Source organism: Mesoplodon densirostris, chromosome 4, assembly GCF_025265405.1.
Source record: "Mesoplodon densirostris isolate mMesDen1 chromosome 4, mMesDen1 primary haplotype, whole genome shotgun sequence".
NCBI classification, from domain to species: domain Eukaryota; kingdom Metazoa; phylum Chordata; class Mammalia; order Artiodactyla; family Ziphiidae; genus Mesoplodon; species Mesoplodon densirostris.
In genome coordinates, this window is record NC_082664.1 from 64,997,351 (window position 1) to 65,016,332 (window position 18,982).

An 18,982-nucleotide genomic window follows, 5' to 3' on the forward strand; every position below is an offset into this window, starting at 1 on the left:
ATATATGCAAAACCATAGCTGTCTCTCAAAAATATGCTTTTAAATGAAAGATGTCAAGGCTAGCAATGTTAGTGGCATATAGCAATGGGCAAGTTTCTCTTCTCCTGAATTGCCTCAAGCCTGAAGTAAGTGAAATAAAGTAGCCGTGGGTACCAGAGTTTCCGTAGCTGGACCAGGAATGGAAGTAGGCATTCTTGCTCTCACTGATGGCCCCTATTAATTGGTATGTCCAGTTCTCATTCCACACTAGTCCCATAGTAGACATGGAATGAGACTGCTAGATATGAAATCTTGTACAGTATTATGATTTTATTGACCTCTTTGGCCAGTTTATAACCTGATTTATCTTTTGACGTTTTCAATTTGTGTTTTATTGGGCTTTTAAACATTACATCTTAGGTAGAGGGTATTGAATATATTCTTTGTGGTAAATTTATGAAATTATATTTACAGGTTCAGAAAGTGCCTCTCCAGTCCATTCAGCTCTGGGATCCAGGTCACAGACACCTTCTCCTTCCACACTGAATATAGATCACATGGAACAGAAGGATCTACAGCTCGATGAGAAGCTCCACCACTCTGTTCTACAGACGCCAGATGACCTAGGCAATATTTGGAAATTAGATCTTTGCCATTCTTTCCTTTCAGGGCATTAGTGTCAGGAGATCTTAAATAAGGCATCTTAAATTTGATTATTTTATGTATGTTATGTAAATATTATTATAAGCCTTTTGGACTTTTCTGTCTTTGGGAAATTAATTAGTATAACATTTTTTTTCTTGCCCTTAAAGAAGGATATTTGCATTCTGATTTTTGTTATTTGATATTTTATTATAGTTGATTATAGTCCTGGTATTAGTGGTTACATTATTTTTGTATGTTATATTATCATTTACGTTACCATTTCCTAAAGCAGGAAATACATAATTTGGCATCATTATTCTTAATATTTTATCTGAAGAACCTGCTGAACAAAGTAGGCAGTCCAAATGAAGTATTTTTATATTTAAGTAAATGTTTAAAAGTGACTAGGAAACCTTAGAAACTGCAAGTTAATAAAAAGTTATTTTTGTTAAGTCCTACATCATGTAATAAGCATCAGGATAAAAAGTCATTTTGCAAATATGCCAGAAAATTTGGTCAAGGACACAGTTGATAAGATATTTATAATAAATAATATAAAATACTAGTTTTCATTGGTAATGCAGCACATTTACTCTCTGGCCAAAGGAAGAAATTTAAAACCATGTGACTTCTGCCCCCCCGCCCCCCCTTTTAAGGTACTCATTCTCTTAATATGCAATTACCTTGCAATTACACAGCCCTAATTTTCTGGTTTGTAGATTATTTCTGACCTTTTCTTTCCCCCTCTTGGCCTGCAGTTTTTTGGTTTTTTGGTTTTTATTTTCAGCTTCTTCCCCAACATTTGGAAAAAATTTCAAACTCATGGAAAAGTTGCAAGACTAGTAAAATGAATACCCATAAATCCTTCAGATAAATTCACTAGTTGTTAATATTTTACCACTTGATCTTTCTCTCTACCTACACACACACACACACACACACGCACACACACACACACACACGCATTACAACAACCCCACCGTACCCACCCTTTTTTTTTTTTCTGAGCCATTTAAGAGTGAATTGCAAGTATCAGACCCTTTACACCTAAACACTTCAGCAGGTATGTCCTAAGAATAAGTGTACATTTCCTGCATAACCATAATATAAGGGCCACGTTCAGGATATTTAACATTGATACATCATTGCAATTTTAGTCTGTAGTCAGTTATCCTCAGTTGTTCCAATAATATCCTTCATAGTTACCAGTCAGTTGCATTATCACTATATTATGAAGGTTCTGTAGAATAGGGAGATGGTAACAGTGATGGTTAACCCTGTAGTGTTTTTTTAAAATTTTATTTTAGTGAATTTACACCAGAAACCTGTTTTTATTATTGTGAAAGACTGTCCAGTAACTTTTAAATAATATACTCAGTTATTGTACACTTTACATGCAGAGAAAAAAGTTAAACATTAAGAGTAAAGGATGTACATATACTGTGTATGACTTTGTAAATTATCAGTACACTGACATATTATCAAGCAGGAAAAAGTCTTTACTGACTTTCTAATGATTTTGCCTTTTCCGTTACATACATTGCATAGAATGATGGCTTTTTTTTTTTTTTTTAAGCTGGAGGAGATCTATAATGATACCTACCTAAACCATCTATTTTACAGATGAGGAGCTGTAGCTTCAGGGAGGTTATTAAATAATTTGTACAATATCACATAATTAGTGACAGAAATGAGACTAAGACCCTAGGTTACCTATATGTCTTATATATAATCATGCCAATATTAATAAACAAAATAAATGTAATTATGGAAATTTTAGATTATATTTAAATTATTTTTTTCATGCCATTGTCATATCCCTTTTAATGCTAGGCCTGACTTAATTGTGAAATACAGAAATATATTTCTTCGGAAGGTTTAATTAACAAAGAAATAAGCTTAGGAAGACTTCCTACAGGATCTGCCTTCAGCCTGAGATTTTTCTGTTAATTTGATTTTGATTTGATAATTTGATTAATTTTCTGTTAATTTTTTTGTTAATTTGAGACTATATTGAAGTAGCTATTAGGTTCAATAGAGAGTATGTACTTATAAATATGATCTTTATGTCAAACGTAAATTTCTCCATCTGGTATCTGCATCATTTTCTCCTTAGGTAAATCTAGATAGATGCACTATTGCATAAGTAACTATTGTCAAAATAAGGAATTATGAACTACCGAGGTTTTGACCTTACCAGGAAAAAATAACACTGATGCATCTTAACATTTCTTTTATTCACTTTTGTAGATATTTAAGATTATTAATTTGACTTCTATGTGTTTTTGTGATCAATTCTCTAGAAAAATTACTGACACCAGTGAATTATTTTTTTCTATAGAAATCAGTGAATTTCCATCTGAATGCTGTAGTGTGATGGCAGGGGGCACTCTCACAGGATGGCATGCTGATGTTGCTACTGTAATGTGGCGAAGAATGCTAGGTATTTTGGGAGATGTCAACGCTATTATGGATCCTGAAATACACGCTCAAGTGTTTGATTACCTCTGTGAACTCTGGCAGAATCTAGCTAAGGTAAAAAAGAAAAAGATTAAAAGGGAGAAGGAAAGAAAAAGTATTAAGAAGTACAGAAAAAGCCTTAGATAACATCCACCCCCCTACTACGAACTGATGCCTTAACCATGTTTAAATATATAGTTAGTGGTAGGAACTAGATCTCAAGTTTAAGGTAAAACAAACTGGGAAAGAACACTTTTCATAGGTTTGTTGCATTATATTTGAAAATTACAGATTAGAGATAACCTTGGCATTTCAACTGATAACCTGACCTCCCCTTCTCCACCGGTTTTAATTCCTCCACTGAGAATTCTTACACCTTGGCTTTTCAAGGTAAGCTTAATATATAAAATATTAATTAAAAAGTTTCATTTAGTAAATAAGTATGTGGTCAGTCTCAATCAGTAGAGAGAGAGAAGACTATTGTGTAGTCTTCTAGAGCACTTAGTTTTGTTTTTTGTGTGTTTTTGTGTTTTTTTGCTTTTGTTAAAATTTATTGAAGTATAGTTGATTTACAATGTTGTGTTAATTTCTACTCTACAGCAAGCAAAGCGATTCAGTTATATATATACATACTTTTTCATGTTCTTTTCCGTTATGGTTTATCACAGGATATTGAATATAGTTCCCTGTAGAACACTTAATTTTTAACTAGCCATTAGGGGTTATATAGAGAGGAGAGTGGGCCTAGCAAAATTATCATTTAGGTTGCATCATTTTTATTACTAAAACAAAAATGAATATAGTAAATTATGTTTTTATTGTATTTAAATGAAACGTAAACCTCAGTTTTGTGTTATAGAATATGCTATGTACTTCTAAAGAACTAATTCTTTTAAGTATTATTTGATATGTTTGGTGCATTTTCCTAAGTGAAACAGTGTATAGTTATTCACACCTACATTGTATCATTTTAATGATAAAAATAATTTCAGGAATCCTGATATTTAGTTCATTAAAGAAAATGGGCCAACATAGAAATAAATGAAAACAAATATATTGCTTGCTATATTCAATTGTTTCAGTATTTAACAAACAGTATTTGGTTTTGAGTATTAAAAACAACATCTTTTAATTGTAGGCAACCATGTTAACTGATAAATATAAGCAAGGTAAATTACACGCCTATAAACTTATTTGTAATACAATGAAAAGAAGACAAGATGTTTCTCCAAATAGAGATTTCCTAACACACTTCTACAATATAATGCACTGTGGATTACTTCATATTGACCAGGTAAATATATGTACTTTCTAACAAGTCGCTTTATAAGTTTATCTTTGATTCTTTTTTCTGTTTAACTCTTGACTTTCAGGGTGTAGAATTAAAAACATTCCCTTATATTGTAATTTATTTACAGATTTATTCCATTTATAACCTCATTTACTCTGAAACATAGTTTCAAAACAAGCTATTGTAGTTGGGAGATTGACTTGATTATTAAGTGCATCTTTCTTCTAACGTTATACGAACTGTTCACTTTTTGAAGAGATTAAAACATCCTTTGCTTACGCTGACAACATCTTCCTTTAATGTCCTAATGTACTTATTCTTAGGTATTTTGTAATTGTTACTTGATAACTGGCACTTGGGACTTATGTATTTGCTCAGCTAGTCATGCAGCAGTCAGGTTTTTTTCTACTGTAAGAGTCAGCACATCACATTTTCTTATTTTTACAAATTGTATTACCATAGTGACAAGTATATTGATTTGCATCAATATAGTCATTACATTAGATAGTCATAAATATGTCTCTAGAACATTACTTCATGAGTCTTGATCTTGGCCATAAAACTGAAAAGTATAGGAAGTTGCTGGTCAAAGTAATATAAATGTTTGTAACCATAACGTGGTTAAATTTCACTTGCAGTTCAATTCAGGAGCATTAAATAATATTAAAAGATGATAATGTATCTTTCTGAAAAGTGAAAAAACTTCTTGTGTTAATTTGAAATAATTATTGTGTTCTACCTTATAAACATGTCTCAAATAAAATGATATTCTTAATTACTGGATAAAGAGCTTTCATTTAAATTGGATTGAGTAATACAACCTGCTATACTGCATCCTCATGGTAAATTCCAAAGGCAAAATAAATGAATAACCAAGTTGAGAATATTCCCTAAAAATGCCTACATCTGGATTTCTGAGGCTAGATGTCTATCATCAAAGGACTTCCATTTTTCTAAAAAAAGATAATTTCTCCAGTTGCCACATAACAGGTCATGCAACTTCAGACATCAGAGTTATCACATGGAAGCAAATCGGTGGCAGAAGGAACTACTCTGCAATTAAGTTTTACAACACATGGGCCTTATATTTTTAACCCTCCGAAGTAGAGACCCTTCTAACTGGCTCTCTAGGGTGAAAAAAAAAATGCTGTATTGATGTCAGTTTAAAAAAAAAAGTGTTTTCAGTTTACTTTCCTGTGACAAAATATAGTACTAAGCATGGATTATTTGGAAGAATTAAAATTAGTCTTTCCAGTTAGCCAACCAGTTATAGTTATTACCTGTTTTATTATTTCATACATTGTCTATTTTTAAGGATATTGATTAGCTGATACCCAAGATTACATTTGTGATATTTTTCTTCTCCTCTTTTCTTTATTCCTAAGGATATTGTCAATACAATCATCAAGCACTGCTCACCTCAATTTTTTTCACTTGGTTTGCCTGGTGCCACAATGCTTATTATGGATTTTATTGTAGCAGCTGGTAGAGTGGCTTCTTCAGCTTTTCTCAATGTAAGTTTTTATTTCCTGTCCTTCATAATATAACAAACTGCGGTTAACCAAGATTCAGCTAACAGAGCAACAAAGGAAGAGCCATTGTTGATAAAATATAACAAACTGATGTTCAGGAAGATATGTAATTTAATTAGAATTGATTGTCTCTCCCACTTCAAAAAAAAAAAGTAAACAATTCTGAAGTGTAAGAAAGTACTAAAATTATTTGATAAATTGACCCAGGAGCTACAAAAATGGGTTAAATCTGATAAGCAAAACAACTTAAAATTGAGGAAATCTAAAGAAACAAACAGGGAGGGAAGAAAATTTTGAAAATGGGCAATGAGCTATAGCAAAAGAGAAGAAAGAAATATAGGTGAGGTAACCCAGAAATATGCTCTAGGAGTAAACTCTAAAACAGCATGTGAGGATTTTTCATACAGTTTGGAGCTGTGAGACAATGCCAGGTAACTTAGTATAACTGGAGCATGTTCAGATATAAGTGGCAGAAGTGAACTAAGGAGGAAGGCAGTAACTGTTTATAGTGCTCAAGAGGTTAGATTTCACCCTAAGGAAAGAATGAGTAGCCGTTGAAAGACTTTAAGCAGAGTGACATGATCACATTTGTATTTTAGAAAGATCACTCTGGAACAAAGTATAAATGAGAAATAACTGAACGTCTACTGGGAAAAACTAAAAGTATTTGGGAAAGAAAAATCAGTCATACTTGACTAGTGCTTTATAACTGCAAAGCAGTTTAACATATGTTATTTCATTTATAAGCTGCAAAAGACCAACAGTGAATGAAAAGGAGTTCTATTTGGGCCATAGGAAGCTGCCTGTTAGACACCCATGAGATGTCAGAAGGGCCACTGTATGTACAAGTCAGGACCTCAAAGGAGATGTCTGGACCAAAAATGTAAAGCTGGGAGACATTAGCTTACAGATGCTATTGAAAGCCATGAAACTGGATACAGTCACCTAGAGGAAACGTGCAAATAAGAGAACAACCCATATTTATAGCTAGTTATTAACCCTGTTTCCCTAGTCCCTGGAGAACAATGATCATGTCTTACTTAATCTTGGTATCTTCAGGGCCTGGCACAGCATCATGGTTATAGGTATTTATTAATTGAATCTGTAAATATATATTCAGCACTTAATATGTGTTCAACATGGTGCTAAGCCCTTTTGTGGTTATTAAACTTTTGTTTCCCCTTGTGTACAAAGTGTTCCTTTGGGTGGAATATAGAATAAATGAGATATACGTTGTACTCGGGGAGCATATAGTCTGCTGCTGGGAAGATAGAAAAATATATTAACAACTATAGAATGTAGGACAACAAAGAGGTACCAGTAGGAGGAACTTAGCATAGTGGTTAAAAGCATGGGTTCAAATCCCAGCTCTGCCACTTAATTAGTGGTGAGACCTTGTGCAAGTTACTTGATTTCTCTGTGTCTAAGTTTCTTCATCTATAAAATGGAGGTAACCTTCCTCATCTGGTTATTTTATGGGGATTTGAGTTAATATTTGTAACATGGTTGGAACATTATATGACACATTGAATGTGCAATTTAAGTGTTTGTTAAACAAAATAAAATTATTTGGTAATTAAGACAAGAGGAGAGATCTTTTTTTTTTAAGGGATATCAGGAGGTTCCATGGAAAAGATATTTGAGTAGGTCCGTGAAAGATTAGTAGTATATTTATGAGTGAAAATGGAGAAGGGGGAAGGTATTGCAGGCATAAGGAAACAGGCATGAGTAAGCTGTGTCCTAGGAATGACAAATAATTCATTTTGTTTACAAGCTAGTTAGTCTAACTAGAGAGTAGTGGACACAAAGTGCAGAAAGGTACTTTAGATCCCAGCTACCCAAAATGTGGTCTGCACACCGGAAACATTTGGCATGCAGGATCTCAGACCTCATCCCAGACCTACTGAAACAGGATATACATTTTAACTGTATCCCAAATAATTGGTATGGACCGTAAAGATTGAGAAGCACTGCTTTAGACTATATCTTGGAGGGTCTATTAATGCCAGGGATCAGATTATAATGCTATATTTTATATTAGATAAACAGTTGAATTTTTTAAAGTAGGGAGAGAGATGATTAAATCTGTGCTTTGCTAATGTTAAATAAGTGTATTAAACTGGGAATAGATTAAATGGAAGACAAACTAAAGATGGTAAACAAGTTACAAGGCTATTGTAGTATTAACAGAGTACACAGATTATCAATCTCTTGGATACTGGCAAAAGCTGATAGAACTCAGAGGAGCCTGATGCATAAACCAATGCCATTTTTTATGCATTTACTATGAAAACTATAACTATTCAGTTGGCTGATTATTCCAGATGAGTAGTCGGCACATTTCCTACAGCCCTGATGTCCTTAGGCATCCATTTTAAATTTATTTATTTATTTATTTTTGGCCGTGATGGGTCTTCATTTCTGTGTGAGGGCTTTCTCTAGTTGCGGTGAGCGGGGGCCACTCTTCATCGCGGTGTGCGGGCCTCTCACTGTCGCAGCCTCTCTTGTTGCGGAGCACTAGCTCCAGACGCGCAGGCTCAGTAGCTGTGGCTCACGGGCCCAGTTGCTCCACGACATGTGGGATCTTCCCAGACCAGGGCTCGAACCCGTGTCCCCTGCATTGGCAGGCAGATTCTCAACCACTGCACCACCGGGGAAGCTCAGGCATCCATTTTATGTGACTAAACCTTCCTCCTATCTAGAAGGATACTACTTATGTAACATCCTTGAGAAAATTTCAAAAACAGTTGTTTTCTGTTTTCTGTGGCTCTTATGAGGAACACCTATTGAGAAAGGCTGCATAGGAAGCCAAATCATTATAAGAATTAAACCTGACACATCTCCACTGTAAGGTTATGGGCAGTCTTTTCCTTTGGACAGTGTTGGAGATACACAGTCTAAATCTTGCTCTTTGGAGTTTCATTTTAGATCCCACACATATCATCTTCCTTTTGTTAATCCCCCCGCCCCCAGGCAGATTTCAAAGTAATTTGATTAGGTTTTGCCTTTCTTAGTTACAGTTCTGTTCCAGTTCTGCTTCTCATTATGCCCCACATACCTGAATGAATATTCCCAGTTTTTTTATCCAACTTTAAAGAAAAACCCTTAGCTAATCTCTATCATTAAATATTGGGGTTTTTTTTTCAGTTTCATTTTTATAGTAAAATTGATTTTAAATCGGGATGGTGGGTGTGAGTTTACCCCGCCCCATTATGCTGCTGGCCTTGTATCTGTAAATCTAGATTATTTTTTAATATGGAAATGAGTTGTTTTGTTGAAAATCATAATATCACCTCTGTTATAACATTTATTAACAAGGAAATCCTTTGGAGATAGGTTCTTGTTTTATGTAAATAGAAGAAGTTTTCTATTTCTAATAGATTGGTTTTAGCATTTTTGTTAAGTGTTATTAAACATATAAATCAATTTGTAGGTATTTTAGTAAACAAAGCAATTTATCAGTAGGTGGATGTTGATGTTAGGTGGGCATGCAAGAAGGCAGAAGAAAAAAGAAATGTTCAGTGCTGATACTTCAGAAATGGCTTAATACAGCTAAGGAAAAAAGGTGAAAAGTTACCTTCATCTGCAGTCCAAGCATAATTTCTAATTTTGTTTTTAGTAAGTAGTATAGGTAGTGTTTTTATTTTGTGCATAATATCATAAAACACATCTAGACTAATGCCTGTGTCTTGAAAATATATTGCCCATTTTCATCCTTAGTTACTTTATTCATCCTTAGATAGTAACGGATATAATCTAGAGACCATGAGTCTTCTGCTCATTAGAACAATATGTTACGATGTGTGAGTTGCCTTTAGAATGAAAGTATTTATATTTTTCCTCAAAATCAGGGTAATTTTATGCTGTTAGCTAAAACTGTATTCCTGTCTACATACTCAGTAGCTGTACCCACATTTCTGCTTATTAGCTGCTCTTAAAGAAAGCTCTACTATTTGTTCATTGCATTTATTGAGAATAACAGTAGTTTATGTGGAAAGTATAGATGAAAACCTAATCTTTTTGTGTTCCCCTTTCCTTTTTGAATTTTGTCTTGTACTCTGACTTCCCTGTGTAATCTGGTTAGGTAATAAAGTAATTTTTCTGATAATTAAAGATCTTTAAAATCTGATACATAGGCACCAAGAGTGGAAGCACAAGTTCTTCTTGGATCTTTGGTTTGCTTTCCCAACTTATATTGTGAACTGCCTGCTCTCCATCCCAACATTCCTGATATTGCTGTGTCTCAATTTACAGATGTTAAGGTAAGAAATTAGGTGCTAATTTTTAGCGTTTAAATGACTTTATAATCATAACAGTATATTCAGTAAAATTTGTGTTCTTAATTTTCCTCTTGAAATCCACACAATTGTTAAAGAACTTTAGCCAGCTGTACCCCTCAGACACAAAGGCTGGAATGTCCATTAGGAGCATAACCTTTTTTTTTTATATAACTATTACTTTGGAAACATTTTCTCATTATTGAACCCACTCACATGTCATTATCTTAGGATTCATTCATTCACTTACTGAACATTTATTGAAATCCCATGAGCCATATACTATGCTGCTAATGTAAGGCTTCTAAGATTGAGATGGCACTCGACCTGCATATTTGACTGTCTCCTTCTCCCAGTTTTCCAAGGTGATGAATCAAACAATGTAATGGAATATTCTATTCTGCTATAGGAAACTGGAATTGGGGTGGAGATCCCATGTACCTAAAGCATTAACAGGCTTGAGTAAGAGATGGTGCAAAATTGAACTGTCTATACAATTGCTTACCCAGATGGTAAATCTTTAAAAAAAAAAAAAAAGATAGTGTCTAATTAGGAGTAGACATACCCTAATTGTTGTTTACAAGCTTTTAAAAAATTGCAAGTAAAAAAAATTGGTGAAAAGTTGTTTTGTGCCTCTGTAGAGGTCAGCCTCTGTTTGAAGGGGAAGGTGTGACATGATCAGCATCCTTAGTCCTCTGGACTCAGTAATTCTTAGACCAAGGTAGAGAGGAGTGGTGTGATCAGGTCTCCTAGTTAGGATAAAGGCACTTAGTGCTCTGGACCCAGCAATGTGACTGGTAGTGAATAATTCCGTCACTAAGGCAAGACCTGTCTCTAACTGAATGCCCATGTATTATAAATTCCCACAGGTTTAACAGTCCTAAGAAGTTGTGCTTGTTATAGTAATTGCCAGATGGTCTCTGTTTGACCTGAATTGTCCCTAGAATTAGAAGGGAAAAGAGAATAAAGAAGGGACGAGAGAGGGGCATTCTATCTCCTCAGAAGTCATGCTGATGATTTTTTTTTAAACTTGTGCTTTTTCTGAAAGAAATGTTTTAAATCAAATTTTTGTCAGTAGTTTTGCATATACTTTCCAAACCACCTGTATTTCTCTGTGCAACATTTAATCACACTTGTAATTATTTTTCAGTGTCTGATATATACTTTAGACAAATAAGTACCACAAGGTCTTAGTTACTGCTATATCCTCAGAGCTTAACACGTTGCTTGGCATGTAGAATATACTCCGAAAACATTTGTTAAACAAGTGAACTTCACTTAAACATGAAATTGTAGGGGCCGATGCAAATTTATAATGATATTTAATTAAAACTATACAAATTGACCTTTGGTCTTCAGGGATGTAATGGCTTTGGTTTCTTCTATTTTCAGAAGATCCTGAAGGTCAAAGATAGGTAAGAGTTTCAGTCTGCTTAGGCCGTTTTGAGTTTATTTGGGCTTAGCCTAGTCTACTATATGTGATTTGTATGATCAGAGTGGCCTTGTCCTTTGCTGGCCATTGTATAGGCAGTAATGGCTGAAGTGATTTTTTTAAAAAACCAAAATAACACCATTACATAGAAAGCTCTTGGGCTTAAACAATAGGTAGCTTCCAAGTACCTATTAATTGCTAGCCATTGGGTTAGGTGCTCAATTCACAAAGATAAGTAGAAGGTTACTCCTCTAAGGAGCTTACAATCTATATAGCTGATAAATCCTTAATGAGTGAATAATTGAATGATTTTTAAAAAACATATTAACTATTAACTAGCACTTATCCCAAAACTCACACATAAGAAGAGGAAGCTTTCTTTTAAATGATAATTCTCAAAGTCGTGAAAAGTTTTGTTTATACCTTTGAGCTATTAAATTTGCTTTAATTATCTTTATAATGAGCATTTTATCACTCTTCTAATCAGGAAAAAAGTTTTTGAACATATACATTTGGTGATAAATTTCAAAAATCATTTGTCTGCTATAACAAAATACTACAGACTGGGTAGCTTATAAGTGACAGAAATTTATTTCTCAACAGTTCTGGAGGCTAAGTCCAAAATCAAGGCTCTAGCATAATCACATTCTGGTGAAGGCCCTCTTCCTGGTTTATAGCCGGTGCCTTCTTGCTGTGTCGTCACAGAGTAGAAGGTGCTTAGGGAACTCTGTGGGAGTCTCTCTTATTTATAAGAGCATTAATCCCATTCATAAAGGCCCCACTCTCATGGCCTAAGTACCTCCTAATACCATCATCTTCAGGGGTTAGGATTGCAATGTACGAATTTGAGGGGAGGGCACAAACATTCAGACCATACCATTGTTTTATTTATTTAGCTAATTTTTTTTTTTTTTTTTTTTTTTGCGGTACGCGGGCCTCTCACTGTTGTGGCCTCTCGTGTTGTGGAGCACAGGCTCCAGACGTGCAGGCTCAGCGGCCATGGCTCACGGGCCCAGCCGCTCCGTGGCATGTGGGATCTTCCCAGACCAGGGCACGAACCCATGTCCCCTGCATCGGCAGGCGGACTCTCAACCACTGCGCCACCAGGGAAGCCCTATTTAGCTAATTTTCTGAATAACATTGGAATATACTAAAAGTATGTACATGAGAACGAAAAATGTCTGTTTTATTTTGCTATTGTATCCCTAGCGCCTGACACAGTGTCTGGGTCCGTGGTGGCTGTTTAATAAATATTCGTTAAATAAATGAATGAAAAATCTTAGTCATTGCTAATATTTCTCCTTCATTTTAGGAACTTATAATCAAAACTGTATTAAGCTCAGCAAGAGATGAGCCCTCTGGTCCTGCACGGTAAGTCAGACATCCTTAAGACTTGACATAGCTATTCTGTGTTTGTAGTTTTATTTTAGAAGTTAATGGAATTATTTAGCAGTCCAGATTGTTTCAGATACACAAAAGCTATTCTGAATCACAAATTTAAATTATTTGGATGATTAAATACTTTTTTTCATTATTTAAGTATGAACCTTCCCTTCAGTAAAAAAATAAAATCCTAGTCACCTTCTTCAGTATCCTCACCTTCTGTGTCCACAATGATTTCTTTTAATTTTATTTAAGTAGATTTTGCTTTCCCTTCAGATTATATTTGTCACCGTCTCTTATGTAGCACCTTGAAATATGGTACTAGTTACCCAATGAATGTTTGTTAAATTGAATTAAAATATTTTTATTGTAGAAAGTAATATATCTAAGAAAATAGTATATATTAATATTTATAAATATTTGACCAGGATATTTTTTAAAAATAGAATGTAAATAATAAGATTTTAGAATGTTTTTGTTTTTAAATGTCTCATTAAGATGTGAAAACTGTGGCATTGTGTCTGTGTTACTAAACCTTTCTCAAAAAGATTGATTTAAATCAGCATGTTGCCTAACCTATAATGGAAAAGAATCTGAAAAAGAATATATATATATAACTGAATCACTTTGCTGTACACCTGAAACTAACACATTGTAAATCAACTATACTTCAATTAAAAAAAAAAAAGCACGTTGCCAATAGCGTACCATGCTCCTTCTTTTCCCCCAAATATCATTATTTTATATTTCTTGAACCTCCACAAAGCTGTGTCTTTTTCAATAATCTACACATTTTTTGACTCAAGTTTCATAAAGGTACAGATCATGATTTTGACCGTTTGGATTCTAATTCTAAGTTAAACCTCTTCTTTTTCCAGCAACTAAACGTAATATAAAATGAGCAATTTTCTTAAATGAGACATAGCTCCAGCTTTTTAATTCAGTTGTGTATTTTTCTTATTTAATAGCCAAGGTAACTAAAGAGTCTTTTTGAGTGAACTCTTTTTCAACATTAATTCTATTTTAATACTGCTCAGCTACTCCAGAAAATGACATTGTCTTTTCCATTATCCCACATTTTCATTTCTTTTAGCTTTAGCCCCAAATTTGATGATTTTCGATATTCTTTCCCTAGCATTTTCTATGTTAATAATGACAACCTTTTAAGTTTACAAGGATATTCCTATAATATTGTTTCATTTAATCCTCATCACAATTCTAGGAAATTATTGGAATCATCATTATTCTTCCAATTTTGCTAGCAAGAAACTGATGGCTTAGAAAGCTAACATTTATAAACCTTTTCTACATGCCAGCCACTGTTCTAAACACTTTATTACCTCACTTAATCTTTACAACAACTCTCAGAGAATTTCACTAATATGCCCTATCACCCAGAAAATGTAGAGCCATGATTAAAACCCTGGCAGTTTGTCTTCAGAGCCTTATTAGATGCATAAGTAATAAGTGGCAGAACCAGAATTGAACCTAGAGCTTCTGATTCTAGATCTTCTGCCTTTTTTTTTTTTTTCTTTTGCGGTACGCGGGCTGTTGTGGCCTCTCCCATTGCGGAGCGCAGGCTCAGCGGCCATGGCCCATGGGCCCATCCGCTCCGCGATATGTGGGATCCTCCTGGACCGGGGCACGAACCCGCATCCCCTGCATCGGCAGGTGGACTCTCAACCACTGCGCCACCAGGGAAGCCCTGCCTTTTTTTTTTTTTTTTTTTTTTTAAAAAAAACTTCACTGCCTCTCAGGTGAAAGAATATTAAAGCCTAAAACATAATTGACCAGATGTACACTTGGTAATCATTAACATGATAGCTCGTTGACAGTATAGGAAAATCCCAGAAGTCGAACATTAAACATTTTCTAAACTTGCTTGCCTATACTTTTCAGGAATGTAAGGCCTTAGAAGCTTATACCCCAGAATCTGACTAGTAGCAGAAAGTTGAGCCATACTGGGAATAATCTAGATTATTTTGACATCTTGAAGAATGTAGGAAACTGTACACACACATGCACACACAAGCACACACAAAAACTGATCTTAACCTTTAAAAAGCAAAAACCAAAAAACAGAAACTTAAGCATTTGTACTCCCAGTCTGTGCCTTTTACTGTGTCTTTAGTTAGCTGCATCTATGGAGAACTTTGCTTCACTTCAGAGTTTATTGTTATTTTAGGATTACAGCTCCTTCCACTGCTAAACCTGTCACTTGGTTATTTAGATCTATAAATGTTACATAAGACTGATGGGTGGACAACAGTAGGGAAGAAAGGAAGCTGTAGACCTCACATAGAAGACTTTCTATAGTTTTGATAGTAAATTAGTAGCATTAACACTGATAGACTGAAAGAAGGGACTTAACTTCTGATGCATTATGTTCAGGAAGAAAAATATTTCTGCATTGAATTGTTCTGAAATTTAGCATTCTACTGAATTTAATTTAAGAATATCAGTATCAGGACATGCAAGATATATCAGGAAACTAGAAGGAGGTGACTTTCTTTTAATACTTAGAAACATTATATGCTTCATCAGAAGCTTATACTTGAACACACTAATAGAATTTTTACTGATTCTGATCATCAGATTACTTTCTTCAAGCTGAAACTCAGTTGAAGTAGGGAACTGAAGTTTCACAAGACATGAGGAAACAACAAAAATTCTCCAAGTTCTGTTTCTGTTGGAATTCCTTTATAAAGTGTATAAATTTTATTTGTGGTCCCAATTTGTTTTAAAAGAATTTGTAGCTAGCTATGTTAAATGTAAAAGATATGAAAATAATATCTTACTGACTGCTGCTATCAGTCAATAAAATTACACTTTCCTTTTAAAAAAAAAAATTTATTTATTTATTTATGTCTGCATTGGGTCTTCATTGCTGCCCACAGGCTTTTTCTAGTTGTGGCGAACAGAGGCTACTCTTGGTTGCAGTGCATGGGCTTCTTATTGCGGTGGCGTCTCTTATTGCAGAGTACGGGCTCTAGGCGCTCAGGCTTCAGTAGTTGTGGCACGTGGGTTCAGTAGTTGTGGCACATGGGCTTAGTTGCTCCACAGCGTTTGGGATCTTCCCGGACCAGGACTCGAACCTGTGTCCCCTGCATTGGCAGGCGGATTCTTAACCACTGTGCCACCAGGGAAGTCCTCACTCTTTCCTTTTTGAAAGCAGGTTGCATATTTGGGAAGCTTTATGACAGTATCAATTTATCAATATGGGTTTGTTAGAAAGATCCTGTGTGTTATCCCCACCTATGATCTTGGTAATAAATTATAGTTGAAAATAAGGCTTAGAACAGGGAACTCTGCTCAATATTCTGGAATAACCTATATGGGAAAAGAATCTGAAAAAGAATGGATGTATGTATATGTATAACTGAATCACTTTGTTGTATACCCTGAAACACACAATATTGTAAATCAACTATACTCCAATATAAAATAAAAATTAAATTAAATTGAAAAAAATAAGGCTTAGAGTTTGGGGGATGTGCTTTCCTCCACTTTATCTTCCTAAGTAACAATTGATTAATTAACAGCAATAAATTGATTAATTAACAGAGTAACAAATTGATTAATTCACCTAAACAGTGCATGTTCACTCTGGGTTGGTTGGTTATGGGTGTTTTGGTTGTGGTGGTGGTGTCATTTCATTTAAATGCTCATCCACTTTTATTTGTATCATTATTGGTTGCCTTTTCTGCAGATGTGTAGCACTTTGCAGTTTAGGTATTTGGATTTGTGAAGAACTAGTCCATGAGTCTCATCATCCTCAAATTAAGGAAGCTCTGAATGTAATTTGTGTTTCCTTAAAGGTAAGTAAATAAATAAATAAATATTTAGTGGCCTATATTAAGATAGTATAGAATGCATGATTATTTTTCTCTAAATGTTAATTATATATTGTGCCCTTACAGAATAAAACATTTAATAGATATTTTCATTAATTTATTATTACATTATTTCTTTGATTCTGACTTTTTCCTTAAGAGTAGTTCTACTCTTGATTTTAGGATATCTTGGTGATGACCTGTTTTATCTCAACTTTTTATGTATTTGGCTTTGTTCCTAAGATACATATGGATGACTCCTAAAAAAGGAAACCAGTCATTTAACAACATTTGTAAGGCAGTTTATCATTTCTTAATCAGTATTTTTGTAACCTACCCTTCGATCTTTATTACTTCCTGAATTCTTGAGCTATTCAGTTTTCGGCTTTATCATTCAAGTTAAATGCCCTCTTTGTGACCAGAATAAGATTTGCTCAGAAATAATAACCTGATTATTTGGAGAGTCTGGATGAATAAATGGATATTTTTTATTTGTAAAAAGATGAGTGATATTATTTTTTGTCCTAAGACTTGTATTATAATATCTGTATAGAACTCTAAACACACAAAGTACAAATATTACTTATTTGACAGGTATTTCTGAGTATATACTGTGTTTGAGGTGCTTTGCTAGGCAGAGTGAGGAATACCAGAATGAAAAAGAAATATAAATACTAGATTGAAAAGATTAATAATATGATGGCTGAAAAAGATTAAAATAAGTGTAATAAAATATAAAAAGCTGAGAGAACCAAATGAGTGGTGCATATAAACTGCTGACTGAGTTCAGAGAAAGCAGAGGTTACTTTGACTTAGGTATCAGAGAAGACTTTGGAAGGAGGAAGTATGTGGTCAGGGCTTGAAGAGTGGGTGAGATTTGGTTATAGAGAGGTAAGCATAAAAAGTTTGACTTTATACCACTGGGGAGTCACCTAAGACTTTTAAGCATAGAGAACGTCAGCATCAGAACAGTTCTTCAGAAGATAATATGGAAGTATTGAGTATAGTAAGTAGATTGCAATGGGGAAAGATGGGATAACAAGATTAGCAGTTTAGAGGCCATTCCAGAAATCCAGGTAAGAGAAAATGGAATAAAACTTTAGTGAGGACAGTCAAACATTACAAAGGAAAAATAAAGTTAATTATATCTTTGGAATGTGTTATGATTTTTTTTATTTTGCAGGTGTATATTTATCTTCCTAATAATATTTTAATAAACAAAAATATAGGATGACAAAAATAAGCATGTATACAATTTAAAAATTTTTAGCAGCTAATGCAGAGATGAATAATATCAGGAAGAAATTTTTTATAACAGTGCATTTTTGTTTTTGTTTTTTTCTTATTATTATTACAGTTTACAAATAAAACAGTAGCCCATGTAGCTTGTAACATGCTTCACATGCTGGTTCATTATGTACCTAGACTTCAGATTTACCAGCCTGATTCTCCCTTGAAAATTATTCAAGTAAGTAATTTCTCATTTATTTCTTATTATGACTTGTTAAAGATCCTTAGATTTGGATACCTTGAGGTATAAAATTAATAGTTTTCTTTAAATTTTGCATAGCTAAATAATGGCCACTCAGGGTACTTTTTTTTTCTTTTTTTTTTTTGCTGTACATGGGCCTCTCACTGTTGTGGGCTCTCACTGTTGTGGCCTCTCCCGTTGTGGAGCACAAGCTCCAGATGCGCAGGCTCAGCGGCCGTGGCTCACGGGCCCAGCCGCTCTGCGGCATGTGGGATCTTCCTGGACCGGGGCACGAACCTGTGTCCCCTGCACCGGCAGGTGGACTCTCAACCACTGCGCCACCAGGAAAGCCCCAGGGTACTTTTTTGAGATATCAAAGTTCATGACAGTCCCTTTCTATATTATGTTAAGAGATTATGTGGTTGGTTTTAAATGCTACATGCAAATTTATCATTGCCATTGTCTTTATAATGTATATTAGGCTTCAGTCCCTGTCTTAGGTTAGAAAACATACCATCCCTCCAGTTACCAAAATTAGGAGATTATTTTGATTCATTCCTTTCCTTTCCTCTTCAGCCAGTCATTATTTTTATTTTTATTTTTTTTATGTGTTGTGTGCTTCCTACAATACCTGACATTTTTCAGCCCTTAATTATTTCTTTCTTGAGATACTATAATA

At 34.4% G+C, this 18,982-nt stretch overlaps 1 protein-coding gene across 5 annotated transcripts in view; it reads left to right on the top strand.

Annotated features, from left to right (window-relative positions):
- The window catches only part of RALGAPA1 (Ral GTPase activating protein catalytic subunit alpha 1), a 234,698-nt gene that overhangs the window by 118,621 nt on the left and 97,095 nt on the right, over nt 1-18,982 (top strand). For all 5 annotated transcript variants that reach the window (XM_060096301.1, XM_060096304.1, XM_060096302.1 and 2 more), the window contains 9 exons: nt 454-606; nt 2,966-3,159; nt 3,376-3,474; nt 4,223-4,378; nt 5,761-5,889; nt 10,044-10,169; nt 12,929-12,987; nt 16,709-16,817; nt 18,190-18,300. In XM_060096301.1, coding sequence (XP_059952284.1) covers nt 454-606; nt 2,966-3,159; nt 3,376-3,474; nt 4,223-4,378; nt 5,761-5,889; nt 10,044-10,169; nt 12,929-12,987; nt 16,709-16,817; nt 18,190-18,300 — 1,136 coding nt within the window. The remainder of the gene's footprint in view (nt 1-453; nt 607-2,965; nt 3,160-3,375; nt 3,475-4,222; nt 4,379-5,760; nt 5,890-10,043; nt 10,170-12,928; nt 12,988-16,708; nt 16,818-18,189; nt 18,301-18,982) is intronic.